General features: G+C 44.8%; 1 protein-coding gene across 5 annotated transcripts in view; it reads left to right on the plus strand.

Annotated features, from left to right (window-relative positions):
• The window catches only part of Snx16 (sorting nexin 16), a 68,534-nt gene that overhangs the window by 14,324 nt on the left and 30,773 nt on the right, over window positions 1–23,437 (plus strand). For all 5 annotated transcript variants that reach the window (XM_075878159.1, XM_037428546.2, XM_037428547.2 and 2 more), the window contains exons 4-5: window positions 944–1,092; window positions 14,464–14,533. In XM_075878159.1, the coding sequence (XP_075734274.1) occupies window positions 944–1,092; window positions 14,464–14,533 (219 nt within the window). The remainder of the gene's footprint in view (window positions 1–943; window positions 1,093–14,463; window positions 14,534–23,437) is intronic.

Raw genomic sequence — 23,437 nt, forward strand, 5'->3', positions numbered from 1 at the left:
AAAAATTAAGGTCATACTTTTTTTTTTGAAGTGATTTGAGTTCACTTATGATGTATGTTTACGGGGTCTCCACATATAAGATGCATACTCGAGCATAGACCTGACAAATGATTTGTATGCAAGAATCTTCACATGAGGCAAGGTATGATGTAAGTGATGTCTGAGAAATCTGATCGAACTGATTAGCAGCTCACCGCACCGCAAACGGCGTCACTTGTTCAGTGAAAACTGCAGTGCACTAGGCCCATAGTCTGATACCACGCCATCCACATGGTAGGCAGTAGCAGTTGCAAGATTATGGAATAGTAGTAATATCTGCTGAAGGAGAGGTTCTGGTGTAAGAACGAAAGCAGTGTAGCAGCATTTAAGATGCCTGAACTCACTGTCTGCCACAGGTGCAACCCACAATGCTAAGCTTTTTTTCATGGTTAGCAGATGTAATTTATTTAGAGTGTGTGCAGACTCATTTGGTCAAGATGAAAAAGAAGTCTCATGTTGACAGGGCATTTCAGATACTGCATTGTGCTTCCTCAGGCACAAATGTAGTCATCTATGGACAATGTGCACTTGTGCAGGTGCACTGCTTAGCTGACACCTGCTGTAGCTTCTACTTTACTGCCAACAAAATGTTCAACAGCAAAGTAGTAAGGAGACGTTGATATAGCAAGCCATTGTAATATCTTCATCTGATAGCATGGGAGTAGCATCTTAAAAATTGATAATAAAAAGAAAAAAAATTGTGGGGATACAATTTATAGAAGCATATTAATTTATAATTTATAATATAATGGTAGTAATAAATAATGCAATATTTCTTTGTTCTAATATTTTTTGCCTAATTGACAAAACATGTTCTTTTGGAAGGTAAAACTTGCTTTTCTTTTATGTTGATTTAGGCTGCACTGTACATCAATTTTTATATATGTTTTTTTTTCTTGCAAAGCTCAAACCACGATTCCCTGGTCTGCAACTCTGCTTGCCTCCCAAGCGGTGGTTTGGAAACAATTTTGATCCCATGTTTCTTGAGGACCGTGTACTGGGTCTACAGGCATTTGTCAAAAACATTATGGGCCACAGAGATATAAGCAAGAGGTAAGTAAACTGCTGTATCTTTGGTTATTGTCATGCAAAATGTGGGAATAGTCATTTACTGTACATAATTGGCTCTGGCATGAAAAGGTAATGAAAATCAACTTTCCATAGAGCTTCTGTTGCACTGTACTTGATATTTGAATGATCTGCAATAACTGTCCTAGCTTAATTAGAAGGTGACATTTCTCATTTGCATCGTGCTATACAGAATTTTGTGCGTGATAGATGGAATGGATTTCACCTCGCATTATTTCCTTAAAGACCCCTAATAGGAGTATTTCATAAGGGGTGGTGGTAAGTAAACTACACAAGTGTTTTAATAGCTTCAGCAAACATAGATGAGTTAATGATGGTACAGATGGTGTAAAGAAGGTCATTCCAGTCTTTTGCTGCTTGTATGAAAAATGAGGCTTGGAATCCAGTGGTTTGCGTATGGGGTATTGCGACTTGAAGTAGGTGACCAGTGCAATAAGATATGTGTGAAGGGGGCGTGATGTATGGTCGATGATTTAGGGAACTGAAATAAGACATACAAAAAAGACAGAGGGTGGCATACTGTCGGCGGGAAGCAAGAGTTTCTGAAGCTGTTTCGGCCTTCAGAGATGAGATGCTGATATTGTATGAATATGTAGAATGAATGAACCTGGTAGCCCGAATTTGAAGTGATTCGAGTTTAATTATGATGGATATTTGAGGGGGGCTCCACATGGAAGATGCATACTCGAGCTTAAACCTGACAAAGGATTTATATGCAAGCATTTTGACATGAGGCAGAGTATGGTGCAAGTGACGTCCGAGAAATCGAAGTCATTTATTAGCAGCTGAAATTATGTTAGTAGTGTAAATACGCCAGGACATGTCATGAGCCAAATTGACATCGAGGTATTTGAAGGATTGAACGGATTTTATAGAAACATTAGTGATAGAATAAGTAAACTTCAAAGAGTTATGGTGGCGAGAAAAAGAAACAAGTTTTTATTTATTTGGATTTAGGGTCATTTAGACAACGATTACACCGTGTTTATGTGTTATCAAGGTCATGCTGAACTAGTGTTTGGTCCTGATTGTTAGTTACTGATCAGTAGGTTATGCAGTCATCTGCTAACATACGAAAGTTACCCGATAGATGCAATGGTAGATCGTTAATATAAAAATTAACAAGAGCAGATGTCCTAGGACAGATGCTTGTGGAACACCTGAAGGTATAGGTAGTTGGTTAGATGAGCGATTATTAACAATTACGAATTGGGAGCAATTAGTCAGGAAAGTATTTATCCATGCAAATAGATCATCATCATGAGCCTGACTGCGCTCACTGCAGTGCTAAGGCCTCTCTTACGATCTACCAATCAACCCGGTCTTGTGCTTTCGGTTACCAAGTTATACCTGGGAACTTTTTAATCTTATCGGCCCACCAAACTTTGTCTCCCCTTCGTTCGTTTGCCTTCTCTGGGAATCCAGTCCATTATTCTTAATGTCTAGCGGTTATCCTGCATACCGTAATTACTCGAATCTAACGCGCACCTTTTTTCCGGTTAAGCGAGTTCATAAATCGCATGCGCGCTAGAATCAAGTACGAACAAAAAAATTACAGTCAATCTATTGCCATCGGCAAATCCAAAATGGCCGCCCCCTACGTGCGTCGGCATGGCGCGTCGACCATTTCTGCCTATGTGTTTCCCATGTGCGGCACTTCGTACGTGTGCTGAGGAGTTCGTCATCTAGTAGTGCATTAGCATCGACGGCGTGGAAGGGCCGACTCCAAAAACTCGAATGCACCACGATGCCGCTTTTAAAAGAAAAGTCATCGCGTGTGCAGAAACGGACGGAAATCGAGCTGCATCGCGGTCGTTCGGAGTTCCCGAAACGTGTGTGCGGGACCGGCGGAAACAAAAGCAGAAGATTGTCGACAGCAAAGCTTCACGCAAAGGCTTCAGTGGACCACAGCAGGGTCGCTTTCCGCAAATTAAAGAGCTGCGCGGCGAGTATGTGCTTGAGCAGCGAGCGGCACAGCGGTCCGTGACGACAGAACTGCTCCAAGTGCGGGCTATGCAATTAGTCTTAGAAAAAGGTCTAATGCGGAGCCAGTTTAAAGCGAGCAAGTGCTGGCTAACTAACTTTATCAAGAGGAAAGGCTTTTCTCTCCAAAGGAGAACATGCATATGCGCAAAGTTTTGCGGAGGAGTACGATGAAAAGCTTCACAGTTTTCAGAGGTTCGTCCTAAACTTGCGGCGGAACAACGGCTACCTGCTTGGGCAAATAGGGAATGCCGATCAGACGCCTCTTTACTTCGACATGCCTGGCGCCACAACCGTCGAGAAGAAGGGGGCGAAGCAAGTTCGTGTGCTGACATCGGTCCACGGTAAAACTACAGTGACGGCAATGCTCTGTTACACGTCAGATGGGCACAAGCTTCGCCCGTACCTCATATTTAAATGGAAGACTCTCCCGAAAGGAGTCGTTTTTTCGAGTGGTGTGATCGTGCGGGCCAACGAGAAAAATTGGTGCGCGTTGCAATCGATGTCTTAAGTTTTTTTTTTTTTTTTTTTTTTTTTTTTGCGGTGGAAATCGGGTGCGCGTTACAATCGAGGGCGCGGTAGAATCGAGTAAATACGGTACTTGCTACCAGCCCGGCCCATTTCTTCTTCTTGATTCGAACTATGATATCCTTAACCCCGGTTTGTTTCCTGATCCACTCTGCTCTCTTCTTGTCTCTTAAGGTTATATCTATCATTTTTTTTTCTTTTGCTCGCTGTGCCCCGCCATGGTGGTCTAGTGGCTAAGGTACTCGGCTGCGGCAGCTGCATTTTCAAAGGAGGCGAAAATGCTGTAGGCTCGTGTGCTCAGATTTTGGTGCACGTTGAAGAACCCAAGGTGGTCGATATTTCCGGAGCCCTCCACTGTGGCGTCTGTCATAATCATACGGTGGTTTTAGGACATTAAACCCCACATATTAATCAATTCATTGCTCGCTGCATCATCCTCAATTTAAGCTGAACCCTCTTTGTAAGCCTCCAGGTTTCAGCTTCGTAGGTAGATACTGGCAAGATGCAGCTGTTATATACCTCCCCCTGGAGGGTTAGTGGCAGATTACCATTCATGATTTGAGAATGCTTGCTGAATGTGATTCACCCCATCTTTATTCTTCTACAGTGGAATCTTATTAATTCAAACACGCCTAATTCTAACTTCTGGTTCATTCGAATTCACCATGAGGTCCTGTTAAAGCTATGTGTATTCCAGTGGGCGAAAACGTCCGGTAATTCTTACGCGCAAGCACTTGCGACAGTTAATTCGAACATACCGCGCTTCGAAAATGCTCTCAGCACCCCGCCCAATCCCGCCGCGGCACCTCAGACACCTCAACGCTGCGTGCGAAGGAAAAGAAAAGGAAAGAAAAGGCTGCGGTGGAATGTTTGCTCTCTCAAATGCCGATCTGCGATGTACCTGTGCCACACTTCTTTCTTTTCCGCTCCTGCCACTTAAAGACCCTTCTCCTTTCATGCCGCACGCAGAGAGAGAGAGAAAAAAAAAGAAAGCTGTTGCTGAGTGTGGATTTCTCTCACATGCCAGTACCACGCGTCCCCCTATTTCGTCTCTGTCACGTAATCCTTCTCCTTTCAATGACGCGCGTGAAGAGAGCACAAAAAAAAAAAAGCGATCGTGGAGTGTTCCTTCTCCCTCAAATGCCGATATACTTCTCTCTGCTTTGAGACGCTCCTCCTTTCTCGTCACGTGCTGGCCACGCTGCGGCTTTGGCGCAGAGGGTAGTAGCGGAGATGCAGTCGTTGTTGTGGTCGTCTTTAGAGAGTGTCGGCGCTGGACATTGCCGGGCACAACTTCTCTTGCCAGGAGAATGCTGAAGCCGAAGTAGACGTGCTTTGCAAGCTACATGCGAAATTAATTGACTCGCTGCAAGGCAAACGTGTGCAGATGCACATTACCAATTACTTCAATTAATGATGGATGTCCTGTGATTTGTGAATAAATGTAAGTCTTCTGAAACGTCCCCCTCATGTGCTAACTCAATGCAGATGTGCCACTGCATGAGGAGCCCTCCGTTTACTTAGCTTTCATTCATTTGAACTAATTTTCGGGCCCCTTCGTGTTCGAATTATCTAGATTCGACTGTAGTTATTCTGTCATGGTTCAACTCCATGGTTACTACTTATCCTAAAAACACATATTCCTTTACAACTTCCAGCGTCTCTCCACCTATCGCAAAGTGCTGTTTTTTCCCTGAGACTGTTGCACATTACTTTAGCTTTGTGCATATCAATTTTCAGACCTACTTTTCTGCTTTCCGTGTCAGTTCAGTAATCATGAGCTCTAATTTGTCCCCGGAGTTTCTCATCAAGGCAATGTCATCAGCGAATTGCAGGTTACTAAAATACTCTCCGTTAACTTTTATCCCTAACTGTTCCCAATCTAGGGCACTGAAAACCTCCTGTAAATACGCGATGAATAGCATTGGAAAGATCTTGTCTCCTTGCCTTACACCCTTCTTTATTCTCGCTATCTTTATAGAGAACTATGGTGGCTGTGGATCCACTGTAGATTTCTTCCAGTATGTTTATGCAGGGTTCTTCAATGGCCCGATTTCATAGGCCCTGCATTACTGCAGATGACTCGACTGAGTCAAACTTCTTCTCGTAATCTATGAAGGCTATGTATAAGGGCTAGTTGTATTCCGCGCATTTCTCTAATACTTAATTGATAGTATGAATGTGGTCAATTGTTGAGTAGCCTGTTCGAAATCCTGCTTGTTCCCTTGGTTGATTGAATTCTAATGTTTTCTTTACTCTGTTAGCAATTACCTTTGTAAATAGCTTGTATACTACAGAGAGCAAGCTGATCGGCCTGTAATTCTTCAAGTTCTTGACATCTGCTTTCTTATGGATTAAGATGATGTATGCATTCTTCTAAGATTCTGGTACCTTTCCTGTCAAGAGACACTTCGTATATGGCCAGTGTTTCTAACACCATTTTTCCGCCATCTTTCAGGAGGTCTGTTGTTGCCTTATTTTCACTAGCGGCTTTATCCCTTTGCATTCCTTCTAGGGCTTTTCTTACTTCTCCTGTCATTACTGGTAGGATGTCGAATTCATCAGGATTATTATTGTTTCTCAATATATCTTCCTGGTTTTTTCGGCTTCTGTACAGCTCTCTGTAGAACTCCTCCGCCACCTTGACTATCCTATCCAGATTGGTTATGACATAGCTTTCCTTGTTCCTCAATGCATACATCCGATTTTCGCCTATGCACAAGTTTGCCTTCATAGCTTCTAGGCTTCTGCCGCTTTTTACAGCCTGCTCAATTCTCTTCGTGTTATACTTTCTGATGTGGGCTACTTTACGCCTATTGATTAACTTTGAATGCTCCACTAGCTCTATTTTGTCGGTTGCATTTGAGGCTTATATGGTCTGTCGTCTCTTGATCAGATTTTTCATCTCCTGAGATAGTTTGCCAGTGTCCTGTCTAGTGACTGTGCCTCCAACTTGAATCGCACACTCTTTGATGATACTAGTAAGATTAATTCATTCATTGTGTCAACGCTAATGTCGGTTACCCCGTTTAGTGCTTTGAATCTATTCTGAAGCGAAACTCTGAATTCCTGTACTTTCCTTCTCACTGCTAGTTCATTAATTGGCTTCTTGCATATCAGTTTTTATTTTTGCTTTTTAAATCTAGGGGAATACCAGCTCTTACCATTCTATGGTTACTGTATGGGATCATGCCAACTACAGTCGATCCCGCACATATCGAACTCGAAGAAAATCGTGAAATGGTTTGATATATCGATAATTCGAAATATAAAATATGTGTTACTTAATGCTAAATTAGAGCATTTTAGGCATTGGAAATCGTTGCAAGCTCTAACATAATCATTCACTCACAGTATAATGAAGAAGAAGGTGTGAACTGCAAGTTATCGCACTTTATTTAGCATGAAAACAGTCCGTAAACTTGTCTTGCTTCTTGCGTGCCGTCAAATTTCAGTCGTCCTCAATATCATTGAAGCTGTTCAAGTAAGTGAAGTCGGCTCCTTCGGCCACAACAGCGTTAATTGACGCAGAAAGCCGATGCAAGCTTTGTAGTGTGGCAAAAGGTTGGTTAACGATGGCAGGGAAGTCATTGGCATATCCATTATCGCACTGGTACAATTTCGTGGCACCGGCAATGGAAGCCATGATCTCTGCATCCGTGCGATCAGAAACAGCTACGTCATCATCTGTACCGATGAAATCACGCACTATCCAAGATGTTGCCCGGAAACAGTAATAAGTCACAGAATTCACTGAAGGACCGTTTGTCGTTGTCAGCGGTCATGACGCACCTAAAGTTGTCACCTGGCCTGCAAAGAAAGTTTAAAGGGGTGCTTTACTTGACATCGCTTCAAGTGCCAGTCATAATTTTTTTCGCTATGTGAGGGTCGAACTTCAGTTCAACTCCCAAATGAGGATTTATCAGAATCGAGGCGAGAAATATGGCCCTCAAAGCGCAAAAGAAAACACAAGAGTTCCGTGTTGAGTTCTTACCGTCGACCGGGTGCGATATCGATGTCACTTGTGGCTTTGTAGCTGGCAGCGCTGCGTTCAGCTGGTTTGATTCAGAAAGCTAGAAAAAACGTAGCCTCCGAGACATGCATTTCAAAAATTAAAAAAAGCACTAAAATTAGGTCACGATATTGCACATCTCTAAGGCCATGCTTTTCAGGCTCACATGCTATTGAGCACTAATAAACAAGGAAGGGAATGTGAACATTGAAACGAGATCACCGAGTCACTTTGCATTCTTATTTTGTTGTCATCAGCAATCAGTCTTTTTGAAAAAACTATGCCCACGTGTTAAGACCTGCAGATCGCGCATCAAACATACCGGTGGACTCTTTAAGCGCCGTGCAATGAACCAGATCAGCGCGATAGACTGACACCACCTTCTCGTCACCTGCGTGCGAAAAGGGATCGGAACTTGTCGGAACTAGGCTGAAAATTGATTAATAAATGCTTGGAAAAATGCATTTTTTGGGCTTCGGCGTAGCACAGCATTCGATATAGAAGATGTCCCGCTGTGTGGGAGTTCGATATATAGATGCACTGTTTTCATACATTTCTATGGGAAATTCAAGGATATTTTTCAACTGTTTTATATAGCCAATAATTCGACATATCCGAGTTCGATATACCTAGGATCAACTGTACTTCTACATCCTGTACAATGCCTGGGTGTGCACACAGAATAAAATCTATTTTATTTTTAGTTTCACCATTAGAACTTCGCCACGTCCACTTACGGTTAGTCCATTTTCTGAAGAAGGTATTCAAGATTCATAAGTTATTACAATTTGCGAACTCTACTAATAACGCCCCTCTGTCATTTCTAGAGCTGATGCCATATACCCCCACTGCATGGTCTCCGACCTATTTCTTGCCTACTTTGGCATTAAAACGCCCATCAGAATAGTATACTGTGTCTTTACTCTATTAATGGCTGACTCTACATATTCATAGAAGCGTTAAACCAAATGATCATCATGGCTCGATGTAGGCGCATAGGCCTGTACCACCCTCATCTTGTACATTTTGTTAAGGGGGGATGCGGGTATTAGAACAAAGAAACATGGCAAAAAAAATAATTTTTTTTTTGCAAAACATATTTTTGGGGCGTTTATAGCTTTGAGTACCTACCCTCAAATTACTAATGCCAAATTCGATTGGGAAATGCAATAAAATGCAACAAATAAAAGCATCCCAGCAGCAGCAAAATGCCCCCAAAAGCACCAAACTTCTTCGAACTTCATGTGAGCGCCATGAGCATTGCAACTGGCCAAGCGTCGCCATCTTGAGCTAGATTTGAAGCTATTTTCTTTGTAATTTGCGCCGTCTCAAAATGGCGTCATCCAAGCAGAATGGCTGCCGTCGCGGGTTTTCTGGAGGTCGTTCCCAGGTTGCTGATTAGCTCTCACCCGGCGCGGATTTTGAGTGCGCCGTACCGAGACTTTTATTGGCTGCCATGGCTGGCGCGCTTTTCAAGGGTGCCATTCCACGTTTCCCATTGGCCGGCGTGACTAATGCAATTTCTTTTTTCTTGCGCGTTCACAGTTATGGCTGTTCGATCATGTACGTGTGCTCTTGTTCTCGTGCATGTTTCTCTACGCACCTTGTTTGTGCTTTGCGCCGGTAGTTTATCCACGCGATGAAATGTCTGGAGACTATCGTCTGAAACCATCCTCGCAACGAGCTTTTGGAAGTGGGAAAAAAACGGGGTTTGAACAGGAAAGCGCCGGCTAGAAGTGCACCACCGGGACAAGAGTTTGGTACTCGTTTGGCACCTTTACTTTTACAATCTGCTCCTGGTAAAGAATGATCGCTCAAACAGCGTAACAGAGAGCGCATGCCATGCTCTGCTTACGAAAACGATTGAGCGAAAAATGAAGGTGTGTCCGCTTGGTTTTCTCGCGATTTTGCATATGCACTTGTCAGAAACGTGAAATCTTTGCAGTTCCCTGCGCACCCTGCACTGTCTTGGGGCGCTACATCTTCGCGTGGCTGATCTCGTAAGCGATGCTTGGCTCATAGTGACCTATCACGCTGCCTAACATCTAGGCAGTTAATTAATGATTATCGTGCAAGTTGTAAGTAATGCAAATCGAGTTTTCATTAATTTATGAGGAAGCAGTGGCTTTTGTCTCATAGCCCATGGTCTTTTCTGGACCCCCCTTCCCTTCAACCACTTTCCAGGGTAGAGCAAGATCTTGCTCTCCACATTGTAATTTTTTTTAATGATTGCTTGGATGAAATAAGTCACTTTCTGTTTTGTTTAGCTGGAAAAGAGATAAGGAAAATCTAAATAAATTTTATTATTGAAGATTCCTTTCAGAAATATCTGCAGTGAGTGTAAAAATTTCAAATCAGCGATGTTCTGTACTAAGCTGAAGAATTTCCATTCAGTTACATGAAAATTCCCTATTTTGGTGATTTTTTCTTGCAAACGTTGACGAAATTCTCAGCATATTTCCCTGCACAACAGTACTAATTTCCACCCCCATCCACGCACACACATACTATAATTACACGTGTCTGACGTACTGGCTACTTTTGAAATCATGACTAGCCCCTCCACAGTTGCAGAACAAAAGCATGACTTTATTAATTCATATACTATTAGTACACTTTGCATTGTGGGCTTTAAGTTGAACACCAATGGTGAACTATAAATTGCTGTGCGTAAATGTCAGCAACAAATCTCGAGGGCTATTTATGCTTGCGTGGTGATTTCACCAGAACTGATTACAGCAGATGAAGGTGCACTGTGACCGCTAATTATCGTTCGTCATGGGAGAAAGAACCATTTTTGAAAGAAATATACTTTCTTAGTGCGCAAGGAATATTTCATAAAGAAGACCGATAGGATAGAGTGCACTATCCTATCTGTCTCCTTTTTGAAACGTATCTGTCTTCTTTTTGAAACATGCGCTCGCATGCTGTCAGGTGTTTATGCGCATCCCCCATAGACAGTTCAACCTAGACTCTGAAGAAAAGCCTTGAGGGTAGCAGCTAATGTGAGCAGATTTTGAAGTTCTATTTCTTCTCTCCCTCGTGTTGGAATTTTGCTCTTGTACCACCGAAGAGGCGGATACTGCAAATGGCCTGCTTAGGCAAAACCTGCTTGCTAATGGGGTAATGTTGATTGCTTTTGTTGATTATTGTTGTCGACAATGAAGTCCTTGTTTTCGAGCTGGTGCAGTTCGCTGGCGACCTGTTGTGGGAGCGCAGGAGGCAGCCGATGCAGCTTGGTAGACCTCAGCATGATGTCCTGCCACCTCTTGACCCGGTGGACGTAGTCCTTGACAGGTCCTAACTCCCCATCAGTCAGATGCTTGAATCTTCGAGGTATGCCTGGAGGAAGCTGCGAAGAAAGTGGTATTGCAAGCCAATACATTAAAGTTGCATCATTAATCTGCAGTTCCAATTGCTCGATGACGTTGAGCTTCATCAGCGAAGTCTCGTATGCAGTCGCATAGAATGTGATGAAGCTCCCTTCCTTCAGTGCTACACGCAAGTGTAGGAATGATATGTGATGCTTTGAAAAATTTTGTAGCTGAATTGATGTTCGTCATAGGCTATGCCTTGAAGGGCGATCACCCTGAAGAAGCGGCGCATTCGAAGAAAGGAAAGAAAAAAAAAAGTGCTCAAGGTCACGAGGCTCACGTGACGTTTTTCTGTGGCCCCGCCTGCCCTCCCTGCTTAGCTTCCAGCGCTTTCGTCGGAACGAGAGAAGAGAGAATGCAATTGCAGCATGTGACAAACATAACTCCACTCGCACTGGACGGATTCTTAAAATTTTTTGGGCGTTAAGTTCGTGAGGCAATAAGCTCTTCCAGTGAATTCATACCATGGTTATTTGAAAAAGTGTTTCAGGGCCCCTTTAAGAACAAACAATTCTAGCAGTAGAATGGTTTGTGTGAAGATGGTAGCCTTAACTGCGGCCCAAATCTCCGTGGCTGCTGCAGTGCCTGAACATCTAGTAGCTCAGTGGTTCTCAAATGGGGTTCTGCGGACCCCAGGGGGTTTGAGAGTCAGCGAAGCCATATCTATGATCCACGAAACCCTCACCCGTTTTTAACATTTTTTATTATTTTTTTTACATACGAAACTCTGTTTAAGCGCAACTGTGACACAAATTGATGAACTGTCCAAAATGAAGTGATGTGGCACATTTGTTTAATGTTTTTGGCGGCAATAAAAGGCACCTGTTTCACGCTCTAGTTGTGTTAATTTACCTACGTACCCCCTTCCCTCCCCTCCGCTGCAGAGGGTCCCCCATCCCTTCCACCAGTCCACAAGGGGTCCCCGACACATCCATGGCTGAGAACCACTGTAGTAGCTAATGGCTAAGATCCCACCTGCTTCATTGCTATAACAAGATTAGATACCTTTTAAAAAAGGTCTTGCATAATCGCCTGACTTTTTACAAAAATAAAATGCAGCAGTGAAAATAATGGGGGGAAAGTTCACCTTATACATTGAAAATACGGTAATCTACTCTTCTTGAAGAAGTGCAGGGTCATTTTCGGGGCTCACTCAGGCAGTCTGTACCCGTTTTTTTTTTTTTTTCTTAAAGAAGACTGAGTATCGCTGCAAATACTCTTTGTTTTATTGCGACAGCAATTATATGGAGACACTCAGTGGTTTCTTGCTGTTGCTTTCGTGTCTCATATATCTATTGTATGTATAGATGTATATAAAAGCCTCAAACAAAAATTCACAAGAAAAAATTTTTGAAGCACGCGACTGGCCTTTCGTACCGCTGACCCCCTCGATTTCGTTTCACAATTATGCCATTTATTTTTCTCCATTTATTTTTCAGGACACTAACAGCAGAATACAATGTACATGGCATTGGGTGAAACGCATGGGATGTCACACGTGGTGAAATTAAAATTGTGCAAGACATGGGCCCCATGCTGCATCGTTGGCCATGCTGCGTTTGCATTGTGTCACTGGCGAGCCACGCTAGTTTTCAAATTTGGGGTTATAAGATCGTGCCACTCGCGGAAGATTGGCCAGAGCAAAAAGAAGAGCGCCAGCAAGCTAATTGGAGTGCTTTGTCTCTTGTTGGCTTGTATCACAAGAGAGAAGAAACGAGATGGCTGAACCAGAACCAGAGCAATATCTTGCACCATGACCAGAATCCTGAAGTTAAAAGCTGCAGTGCAAACACACAGGACACCCACGAAGAAAAATAACATATGATACAAGCACTGACTAATTACTGCATCATTTTTTCATATGCATATATAAACCCAAAGCAACCTTGCTGTTCGTGCGCAGACAACAATAGCTCTAAACCAAAATCTGTAACAAGGATGATAGTGTAATACATATGTGAAGACGTGAAATCATATTCATTTAGGTAAGGAAGCATGTTTTGCTGTAATTTTAGCTTCAGCAATATATATCAACAAGACCCAATGGAAGACCTAATGTAGTGATCAGAATAGTCGCCAGCAGGAAATGCGAGACATGGCTTCACGCACCACTGCCAATTTCTCGGGTCCTGAATTCTAAAACACTGTAGTGTTTTGTCGGAGTTGGCATGTGCGCCTCGGACTTGTACTATGACGTACAGGATATGGTTGCTTATGTTCGCACGCTTATTCATTGACGAGGAGTTCTGTGGGTCTTGTGCTTTCATCCCAAAGTATATGTTGACGCTATAGACCACATGAAGGTGATTTTGCTCGTCGCTGTGGCTGCGTTTGCAAAATTAGTGAATTGTTACCTCACTCACTGTTAGCAAACACACTCACTTAACTACTCTCAGATCTGCATGATCTGGTTGGAAAAAATTAAGTTAAGTGAGTATTAAGTTAAAATATGTTGTGTTAAAAAAAATAAATGAGTTGTTAATTGCAACCGTCCGTGTGTTTTTCTACTTTGTCTACATGTGCTTGTGCAAGAACTGTGAAGGTGAATTAGGCTGATTGGCAGTAGTATTGCTTGGTTTTGCTAGTCATGAAAGGTGGCAGCACCACCCAAGTATTGCTTGGCCTTAATATGAAAGTTCAAGCTACAACAGCTCATATTTTCTCATATTCTCAGTGTCCTTGAGTTCATTTATGAACCAGAACCATTAAAATGAGAGTAATAAAAGGATTCCTCATGTACCATATTGTATGTTTTGTACTGTGCTTGTAATTTAATGTCATAATAGTATAGGACCCTGAAAAAAACAGAAGTTTATGGGAAGATTGCACCTTGAAGAGATGAGACATTCTTGACAAAAGGGTGTTGCTGGAGCCACTGTTTCAACAAGAAGTCCCGTCTTCTTCAAGTTGCAGCCTTAAAAAAGTCTCGACAACTTGTTGAAATGTTGGCTCAGGCACCATCGCTTGTTCAAGAATTTTTCATACAAATGTATGGTATCTTACACTAGAAAAGCGGTAATGTGTACATAGGAAACTTCAACTCAGTACTGTGCAGTTACTACAGACTCTGCAAGCAACTTTCGCTGCAGCACATAAAGCTATGCACATGAAAGCGTCTTTACTCATGGCTACATTAACTGCTACACAGTGTTTTACCGCGTTGTGTGCTCTGCAGTAAAGGTTGTTTGAACAGAGTTTAATAATATATATATATCACTAACTATGTACAAAAATTTGACATTCATATTTTGACTAGTTTGGCATCTTGTATGTGTTCATAACTTCCTGTGCCAGAATTGCATAATTTATTACTTATCTGTATATACATAATAGATACAATGTGTTACTGGAAAGAGGCAATCTAGCAGCATTGTCTAGGTATTTTGCATATATTGTGGCCATGCATTGTCCTTTGACTAAATAAGTATTTCCTTTCAGTGCACCGGTGAGAGAGTTCTTCTGCTTGGATGATCCTCCTGAGCCATTAGACACCATTGAAGAGAGCAGGGTTTGTGAGATTTCATTGTTTATAAAACAGCACAGCTCGTAAACATTAGCTTGCAGATTAGTTATCAGATTTCTCAAAACCCATAGAGACACAGTGCAAGTAATTATAGCATTCTTGTTTTCTTATCTAGCATTTTATACAAGAAAGCAAAAATGCAGCATTTACAGCATAAGCTTAAGTTAGCATTTTAGTAGGGCTAAACACTGCATACTTGTATTCATACTTCCTTGAAAAGATGTTATGTCCAGTCTATTGTATAGTGAAAGCTTGTTAATTCATATTTTCTGTGACAGTAAAATATTGTCTGAACTTTCAGGATGTAAACTGCCGCAAGCTTTGTTACTTTGTATTCATGAAGCATTAACTTCTGGATGCCATGTCGATAGAAGGGCGCATCCTAACATAAAACGTAACGATCGTTTATTAATGTGGTAGCAGCAGCAGGGCAAACATGCCACCGCTGCACTTGAAAGGTTAGAGAAACAATCATTTAACCTATCTTGGCAACTATAGCCACCAGTGGTGACGTAAGCCTCCGGTGAAACTGCGGTGGCACTGTCCCTTATCGGAAGCGTGTTGCAGCAAGTGGCCATGTCATGTCAGGCTATCTAGTGACGAGACGGAGGCTTTGCAAATAAATTCTTCAGGCGATTATATTTACTTTTATTACTGCAGCAAAATGGTTATTATTCATATTTCTCAGAACGATAGTTTTTGCCAGTTTGAAAAGTACCCCAGCACACATTGCGACATACCAAATGTCGCACAATGAAATGCTCTTTCAAAAAAAAAATATGTGTAGAGAAACAGAAATATTTTGAAATGAATAAAAATGTGAAAAGTATGTAATTTTTGTTTGCCAGCTGGTAAACAGTGCTATAGAAAACACTCTACATGCAGAAATATTCAGAACAAAGAAAATGAAAAATATACATTTTGAAGATAAATGACCTTGGGACAGTGTCTGTGGTAAAAGAGATTCATGGAGACACTGGGACAAAGGCCCGGTTGCTCGATTTGGGTGCACCTTAAAGAACCCCATGTGGTCGAAATTTCCGGAGCCCTCCACTACGGCGTCTCTCATAATCATATGGTGGTTTTGGGACGTTAAACCCCACATATCATCAAAGGCTCGGTTGCTCGAGCTAGGGCAAAGGCGCTCGCGTTGGCTTCAAAGAGATACAGGTCGGCGTAGCCTGGCCATGCACTAAGACACTGCACCGCTCTTCGGCCTAGCGTTCGCAAGGGGCAACAAAAGGTGAGCGTTCGCCGCGGGCATGAAGCGCCGCTGGCGAAATCCGACGAGCCCCAAACAAAAGGAGTCAACAGAGGGAAAAGAGCTGCTCACCCTCAATCGTCCCGGAGAGATCTGACTCGCTTCCGACGCATGCGCGAAATGTCCCGAGAGACCCCACGCACGGCACCACAGTCGAAATCCGCTACTGGGTGAGAAGGTAAAGTTAAACGTCCCTCTCTGCCCTCCCAGCGAGGCAGACTGCGGAGGAGAGGAGAGTCATGTCAGGACATGAGAACACAGAAAGAGGCAGCAAAGCCTGCAAAAAGGCAGTGGGCTAGCCTCAATTCCCACATCCCCCTCTCCTAAATTTGTCCTTTACCGGTCTGCAAAGGCAGCCCGACGTCACCCATGCAGTTAAAATGACACTGTTATGAGCAACAGCTAGCCTCAGTCTAGCCCTGTAACTGCTGCTAAAAAAATTATAAAGGAGAAACATTATTAACACAATAAACACATGACACTATAACATATTTGCGAAAGAAAAAAAAAAAGAGCTAAGGAAGTAAAGCTAGGGTTCATGTGCTGATGCGGGATAGCGTACACCGCGCGGAGAGGCGGAAGAGCGTGACAATGTCCGCTGGGTGCGATGTCAGATGCAGGGAAGAGGCTCATTGATGGCTCGTGGCTGCTCTTGATTAGTCGGCGAGTCCGACGAACGCTGCTTCGGTGGTGGATCGGAGGCGCCGAATTTCTCGATGGATTACGGGAGAACCTCACTGGGAAGCCGGGCCTCTCCGGGGATCAGGGAGGCCGAACCGGAATTGGCTGCGAGGCGCCCTGGCTTTGGCTGGCAGCATATAGCTGTTATCAGCTGGCCTCACGCAGGAGCCATGGTGGAAAAGGCAGCAGGGCTTCACGGCGACGGCTGAGAGCAGAGCTCAGCCGGACTGTCTGATATCACTGGATCAGGACCCCGAGCACCTCTAGTGTCCACGTCAATGGGTCGAAACCACGACGCGCACTTTTCAAGGGCACACACAGAAGCGCCACACACGTACACACACTCAGAAACAAGCGCGCACACACACATTGCCGACGGCTGCGCGAGAAAAGGTCAAAGCGTCGGTCGTCCCTCTCTCCACGCATAAGCTCAATGTTAAGCGTCACAATTTCACGCAGAAAGAGTCAGCAAAGCCGTGCAGGGGCGGTGGGTTAGCCTAAATTCTCACAATAGCTGTCAACTAGCAGAAAAAGTGCAGAAAGAGTGAAGGCACGGATTCCGGTAAGAGCACTGGCCGTTTCGCTTTGTCCAGGGAAACTTCGCTGCCATGATGCTCACTCCATTAACACCACCTGAATATGTCCCTGTTCGGCCTCGGTCTTTCCTTGCTATGGTGTAACCCAATGCCTCAAACCTCACTGGGCTACTAGGAACTTTGAGGGCAATTACCTTGTCCTTGCTGGATATGCCTAAACACTGTTTAATTTCGGCACAGCACACTCTGGCTGCATCCCGAAGAACCACTGGTTGAAATATTCAAAGCACTCTCCTTTGTCAGGGCATAAAACACCTGCAGACACAGAGGAATCGCCCAAGTTGGCTGCGCCGGCGTAACACGAGGAAGTCAAGATAGCAAAAGGAATCGTGGCCGCATGCTGAGAACTTTCCCTCCCAAGGCCACCTACGCGTGCACCCACACAACATGCGAGCGAGCAGCAAGGGGCACGGGCATAGGCAGACGTAAGCATCGTCTGCTCAGGGACAATTTAGCAGCTCGTTTCAAGTGTTGTACGGCCTCTAATTTTGGCAGTATATATGGGTAACTGCAGCCGAAATATCGTGTCACGTTTACTGAATGATGGTACAGACAGAAATCAGAAAAATTTTACAATGTACGAGGAGCTATCGCAATTTTTTATGTGTCACCTGCATAGAAACGCATCTAAAAGATGGCAACACGCCGAAAGCGTCATCTGGCGAGCTTCGTCGTCAACCGCATTTTTCCGTGACGCTATCGCATCGCCCTTGCACGTTGTCGCAGTTTGGGAGTTTTTCCTCATCAAATATTCTGGCTCCGTGATCCAAAGTGTTGATTACCGGTGATTGATTTGAATAGGCGTGGTAACTAAAAAGTTAAGGAAAAAGTCTGAAATTTTTTTGCGGGTCTGTAAAGTAAAAAAAAATTATTACATAGACATAGTATATTTATAGTAACATCAAGCAAAATGATAAAAAAACAGATATGATTTTCTATAAATAACAATTATGCATTGTATTAGACACAGCTCACGGACACACAGAAATAAGTGCACTAGAGCTCTTATCTGGTAAGAAATGTTCGTGCTTTAACTCTAAACACTGGGGAATAGTCACCTTTGATCCAGTTGTAATTGTCTCGTCACGCACACTTTTGAAATGTCGCTCCTTCATCATTATCAGAGTCGGAACTCCAAAGTAAATTCTTGTCTGACAAACTGAAATCCAATAAATGAGATGCGGCACTTGGGGAATACTTCACATCGGAAGAATCGGGGCTCTACTTCCTAGTACCAAAGCAATTAGTGCGCACCTCCGTAGCGTAAGTGAACGGAGAAAAACTGTGGTTGTGTGCCTGTCACGCGTATATGCTGAGGCCTGGTTCGCTCGTCGGGCGTTGCGAAATGAACCATAGAGGCTGATGGTACGAAACGAAAACTACAACTTCATTACCATGATAATCACAAAACGAAACAACAACAAAAACACGCACACTTTGAAAAACACCGAAAAGGAGATGTCTTAATGACGCGCGTTTCAACGTCCGATTCCGTTTGCGTTCTCTAGTTCTCGCGCTTACAGTTGTGGCGTGGCCTCCGGTCCGCTGGGAGTCCCTCTCAGGCGTGATGACACGCCTATTGATGCCCAACGGTGGCGACGATGTTGAAGAACCACTACAGCGGTAGCTCCAGTGGTTTCTCGCCGAGGCAGGTGCTTGGGCGGGATACACTGCAGACCAGGTTCGGCGGTGGTTCCGAGGCTGCTCGCCGAGGTCGGTGCTCGGGCGGGAAACTGCAGCCCAGGATCGGCGGTTGCTCTGTGCGCTGCTCGCCGAGTCAGGTGCTCAGGCGGGAGCCTGGGGCGAGACCCAGTTCGAACTTTTGCAGCTCTTGCTTGGCCCCTCGAATGCCACGTCCCGGCTCTCGCATTCCTCCCGCGCCCACTTCTTTTTCCTCTTCTTCTCCCTCATTCCAGCATTTTAAATTACCTATTCAAGACAACTTCGTTCTCTTCCTCTTTTCTTCATCTTGTCATTCTTGACAATGGCCCCCAATTTTTTTAGTTTTCGCTCCACGAAAACTGTCGTCCCCACTAGCACCATACACTTCACTGTACCACACAACACTTCCCTGCACGACACAGCACTTCACGGTACATCTCAGCACTTCCCTTCACCGTACAACACTTCACTTCACGGCACATCACGTCACTGCACGGCATACTTAATTCCATAGTGGCACCACTAGACTTGCCTACACTAACACGCACATCCATATTCGTGAGTCGCAGTCACACTTCACTGTCACCCCACATCAACAATGTAACAATGATACTAGGTATGTGTCTGCACGAAGTTTCCTCTGTCGGACACTGGTTTTATAGGTCCTACATTGTCCACTGCGACTCTTTGAAAAAGTTGCCCAATAATAGGCGTAGTCCTCAAAGGTACCTTCGAGACCAAACCTTTTGGTGTGGTTCTCTGACATGTGTCACAATATCGCACAAACCTTTTAATGTCGCTTTGCATGCACGGCCAAAAAAACTCTTCAGCGACCCTGCTAGTTGTCTTTCTTACTCCCTGATGGCCAGCCATAATAGTGTCATGTGCCAAGTCTAGAACAGCCATTCGTAAACTCACCGGCACTGCTAAGTGTCTCTTTTTCCCTCCCTCATGGGTCTTGACTGTTCTGTACAACAGCCCTGAAAGCTTCTCAAACTTATGAACGACTCGACTCCTCTTACAATAGATCCATTTGCCCTGAATCTCAAAACACCGTCGCAGCGTACTGTCCGCTTCCTGCATTCTCCCCATTTCTGCTGCAGTTATGTCCATAGCTGCTACTGAGTTGTTCTCCTTGATGCCCTCCTTTTCCTTTTCACTCTTGTTCCTCGTAGCTTTCTCCACGACATAGGCGGAATCTTCCCTGGTATGCTGATCAACACATCTCTCGTCACGTTTATACATAACCTTATGAGGTTGGAACTCCGTACCCTCAGTGCGCGCTGTAGTAGGCAATCTCCAGAGGGGATCCGGATCGTCAACTCCTCTGACCCCTGGCATATTACCGAGAATTACGTCATAAAGAGGGTCTTTGACACATCGAGCTTCAATCCAACCGCAGTAATACGGCGACAAAATCAGTACCCTAGCAACTGGCATCCGCCGTACTGTTCCATCAGCCAACCGAACCGGCTTTTCTGTACCCGTGATATCCGTTTCTGGCACCAAGGATTCTCTTACAAGTACAATGTTGGAACCCGTGTCTCGAAGTACCGACACTTTACGTCCGTACAACATCCCCACGACCACTGGCGTAGCATCTTCGGCTTCTCCCGCCTTGACAGAAGTCGTAGCAGCACTTGTCTTATCCTTGTCCTCCTGGTTACGTTGCTTTTCCCTGTCAGCATCAGCAGAGCTTTCATCTGCAACCATGCAAGCCGTTTTATTTCCTGACCGATCACGACAGGTTTCTGTTGTGTGCCCACGCTTTCCGCACCGATCGCATTTCGACGATGAACTGTGAGTGCGACCCGCGGCACAATTTGCTGCTCTATGCCCAATCTTGTCACAGAGGTAGCATTTGATTGCACTCTGGGTTTCCTCTTTCTTCTCCAAACCTTTCTCATCATAGGCTTTCCCTAGATTCCTTTGACCTTGAGCTTCCAAATAACGGTCGGCGTGTTCAGACAGCTCAGCCACCATCTTCAAGTTACGCTTCTTCAGGAATATTGCCACTCCCTTGTGACACGATGCCAGGAATTGTTCCGCAATCATGCTATCTCTTAGATCTTCGAATGATCTCTCTATGTTAGCCATCTCCAACCACTGATCGAAGTAATTGGAAATTCGAGCAGCGAACTGCTGGCCTGTCTCATTTTCCTGTGGTTTCGAGCTCCGGAATTTCTCTCTGAAACCCTCGGCAGTTAATCTGAAGCGTTGGAGCAGAGCCCTTTTGACCTTGTCGTAATCTAGCGCATCCGCTGCTGGCATCCGGCTAAAAACAGCCAATGCCTCTCCCGCAAGACACATTCTCAATCCAGTCGCCCAATCACTCCTCTGCCAGCCTTGCCCTATCGCTATTCTCTCGAACCGCTGTATATAAGCGTCGAGGTCATCTCGCCTTTCGTCAAAAGGTGCGATTAACTTACGCGGGCTCACTTTTGGTAGCTGGGGTACCATCTCTGACCTATCTGGTACTTCCACACTAGTGTTTGTGCGCAAGTACAATTTTTTTTCAGTGAGCTCCTTTTCCAGCTTTAAGTTTTTATAAGTTCGCTCGTCTGCGGCTTTCGCTCTCTCTTCAGCGGCTTTCGCTCGCTCTTCATCTTCTTTCGCGGCCTCTCTTGCCTTTGCGCGCTCTTCATGCAATCTTTTGTGTTCCTCATGATAGAGCGTCATTATAGCCTCAGCCGATAATCCCGCAGCACTACCAGCTGCCATCAAGCGTTCCAGATCCATTTCACGGCTCCCGACAGACCTAGGCGTGTGACAAAGTTACATGGATCCTGGCAGGCTCGCCATTGTCACGCGTATATGCTGAGGCATGGTTCGCTCGTCGGGCGTTGCGAAATGAACCATAGAGGCTGATGGTACTAAACGAAAACTACCACTTCATTACCATGAAAATCACAATATGAAACAACAACAAAAACACGCACACGTTGAAAAACACAGAAAAGGAGATGTCTTAATGACGCGTGTTTCAACGTCCGATTCCGTTTGCGTTCTCTAGTTCTCGCGCTTACAGTTGTGGCGTGGCCTCCGGTCCGCTGGGAGTCCCTCTCAGGCATGATGACACGCCATATTTATGCTCAACGGTGGCGACGATGTTGAAGAACCACTACAGCGGTAGCTCCAGTGGTTTCTCGCCGAGGCAGGTGCTCGGGCGGGATACACTGCAGACCAAGTTCAGCGATGATTCCGGGGCTGCTCGCCGAGGTCGGTGCTCGGGCAGGAAACTGCAGCCCAGGATCGGCGGTTGCTCTGTGCGCTGCTCGCCGAGTCAGGTGCTCAGGCGGGAGCCTGGGGCGAGACCCAGTCTGAACTTTCGCAACTCTTGGCCCCTCGAATGCCACGTCCCGGCTCTCATGTTCCTCCCTCGCCCGGCGCCCACTTCTTTTTCCTCTTCTTCTCCCTCATTCCAGCATTTTAAATTACCTATTCAAGACAACTTCGTTCTCTTCCTCTTTTCTTCATCTTGTCATTCTTGACAGTGCCTGGCTAGAAAGAAAAATGAATGAAAAATCTGTAAAAATTCTGTCTTATCGTCAAGTTTTTCACATTCCCTGAAACGGGAAACGCAACCACGGTTATGTCATTTGTGTAATTTATCACCGCACGGAAACAAATGTGATCACGCCTTGGGTACTATAAATGACAAAGTCACAAGCGGTCACCCTTGTGGAGTCTTGAAATTGAGAAAGCTGGGCTCTTGAAGAGAACGGACACAGTAGACACACCAAACCAAAACAACACACACATTTATTTAACTACTTTTTGATCGTCGATATCGTCAACCGAATAATTATAACATCAATCGTGATCAACACGCTAAGACATACTTGCACAATATCAAACACTGAACAACATTACAAACAAGGCGGTGCCGCTAACGCCTGACTCACCACGTGGGCCCACCGCCGACGGCCCACAGTGCCGTCCACGGCAGACCCACCGCGATAGACAACCAACGGCTCGCGCCAAACGCCACCAGTCCAAGAATCCAGCTTATTTCTTGCACGCCGCCACCAAGGCTTGCCTGCCGCCAGGGGTCACTGGTGGCGCTACCGCTCTAACAATCATGATGCCCAGCCACACTGCGTGCGCGCGTTCAGATGCGCTAGTGAAAGCCACTGTGCCACTTTAAAAATCATTAAAATAATGGTGAAATGAATTGTGTCTCATTCATTTCGAGAGTTGTGAAAGCTTCGTGGGCTCAAATGATGTGGAAGAAAGACCAAAAACGGGGAGCATGCTGTTCACCTAGCTCCAGCCAATCAGTAGAGACAGAAGGGGATGATCCACACGGTGGACCCATCGAGAATCGCGCCCCTGGACTTTTTTAAAGGGCCTTACAAATTGAAGGGGGAAACTAAAGCAGAAAAAAAGCTGGGCCCATCTGCATGTTTCCCTGCAAATGTCGTCGAAAGACTATAGTCTTGCATCTGGAGACAGGGAACAAGACGTTTATTTGATGTTCTGCGTGAGAAAATCTGTGAATTGTATTCTGAGGGCTCTGCGGTAGTGTGTCTGGATCCGTGCAGCGAAGGCGAATGAGCGCATCGAGGCACGTTAGACGCGGGCGCTATCTGACAGTTATCTTCGAAAACGAAGGAAGGCGTGCACACCTGTCTCGGTGGTGATAAGGTGTAGAATGCAAAGCGACGGGCAGGTTCCACCACCGTGTCC

This window comes from Rhipicephalus microplus, chromosome X (genome assembly GCF_043290135.1).
Source record: "Rhipicephalus microplus isolate Deutch F79 chromosome X, USDA_Rmic, whole genome shotgun sequence".
NCBI lineage: Eukaryota > Metazoa > Arthropoda > Arachnida > Ixodida > Ixodidae > Rhipicephalus > Rhipicephalus microplus.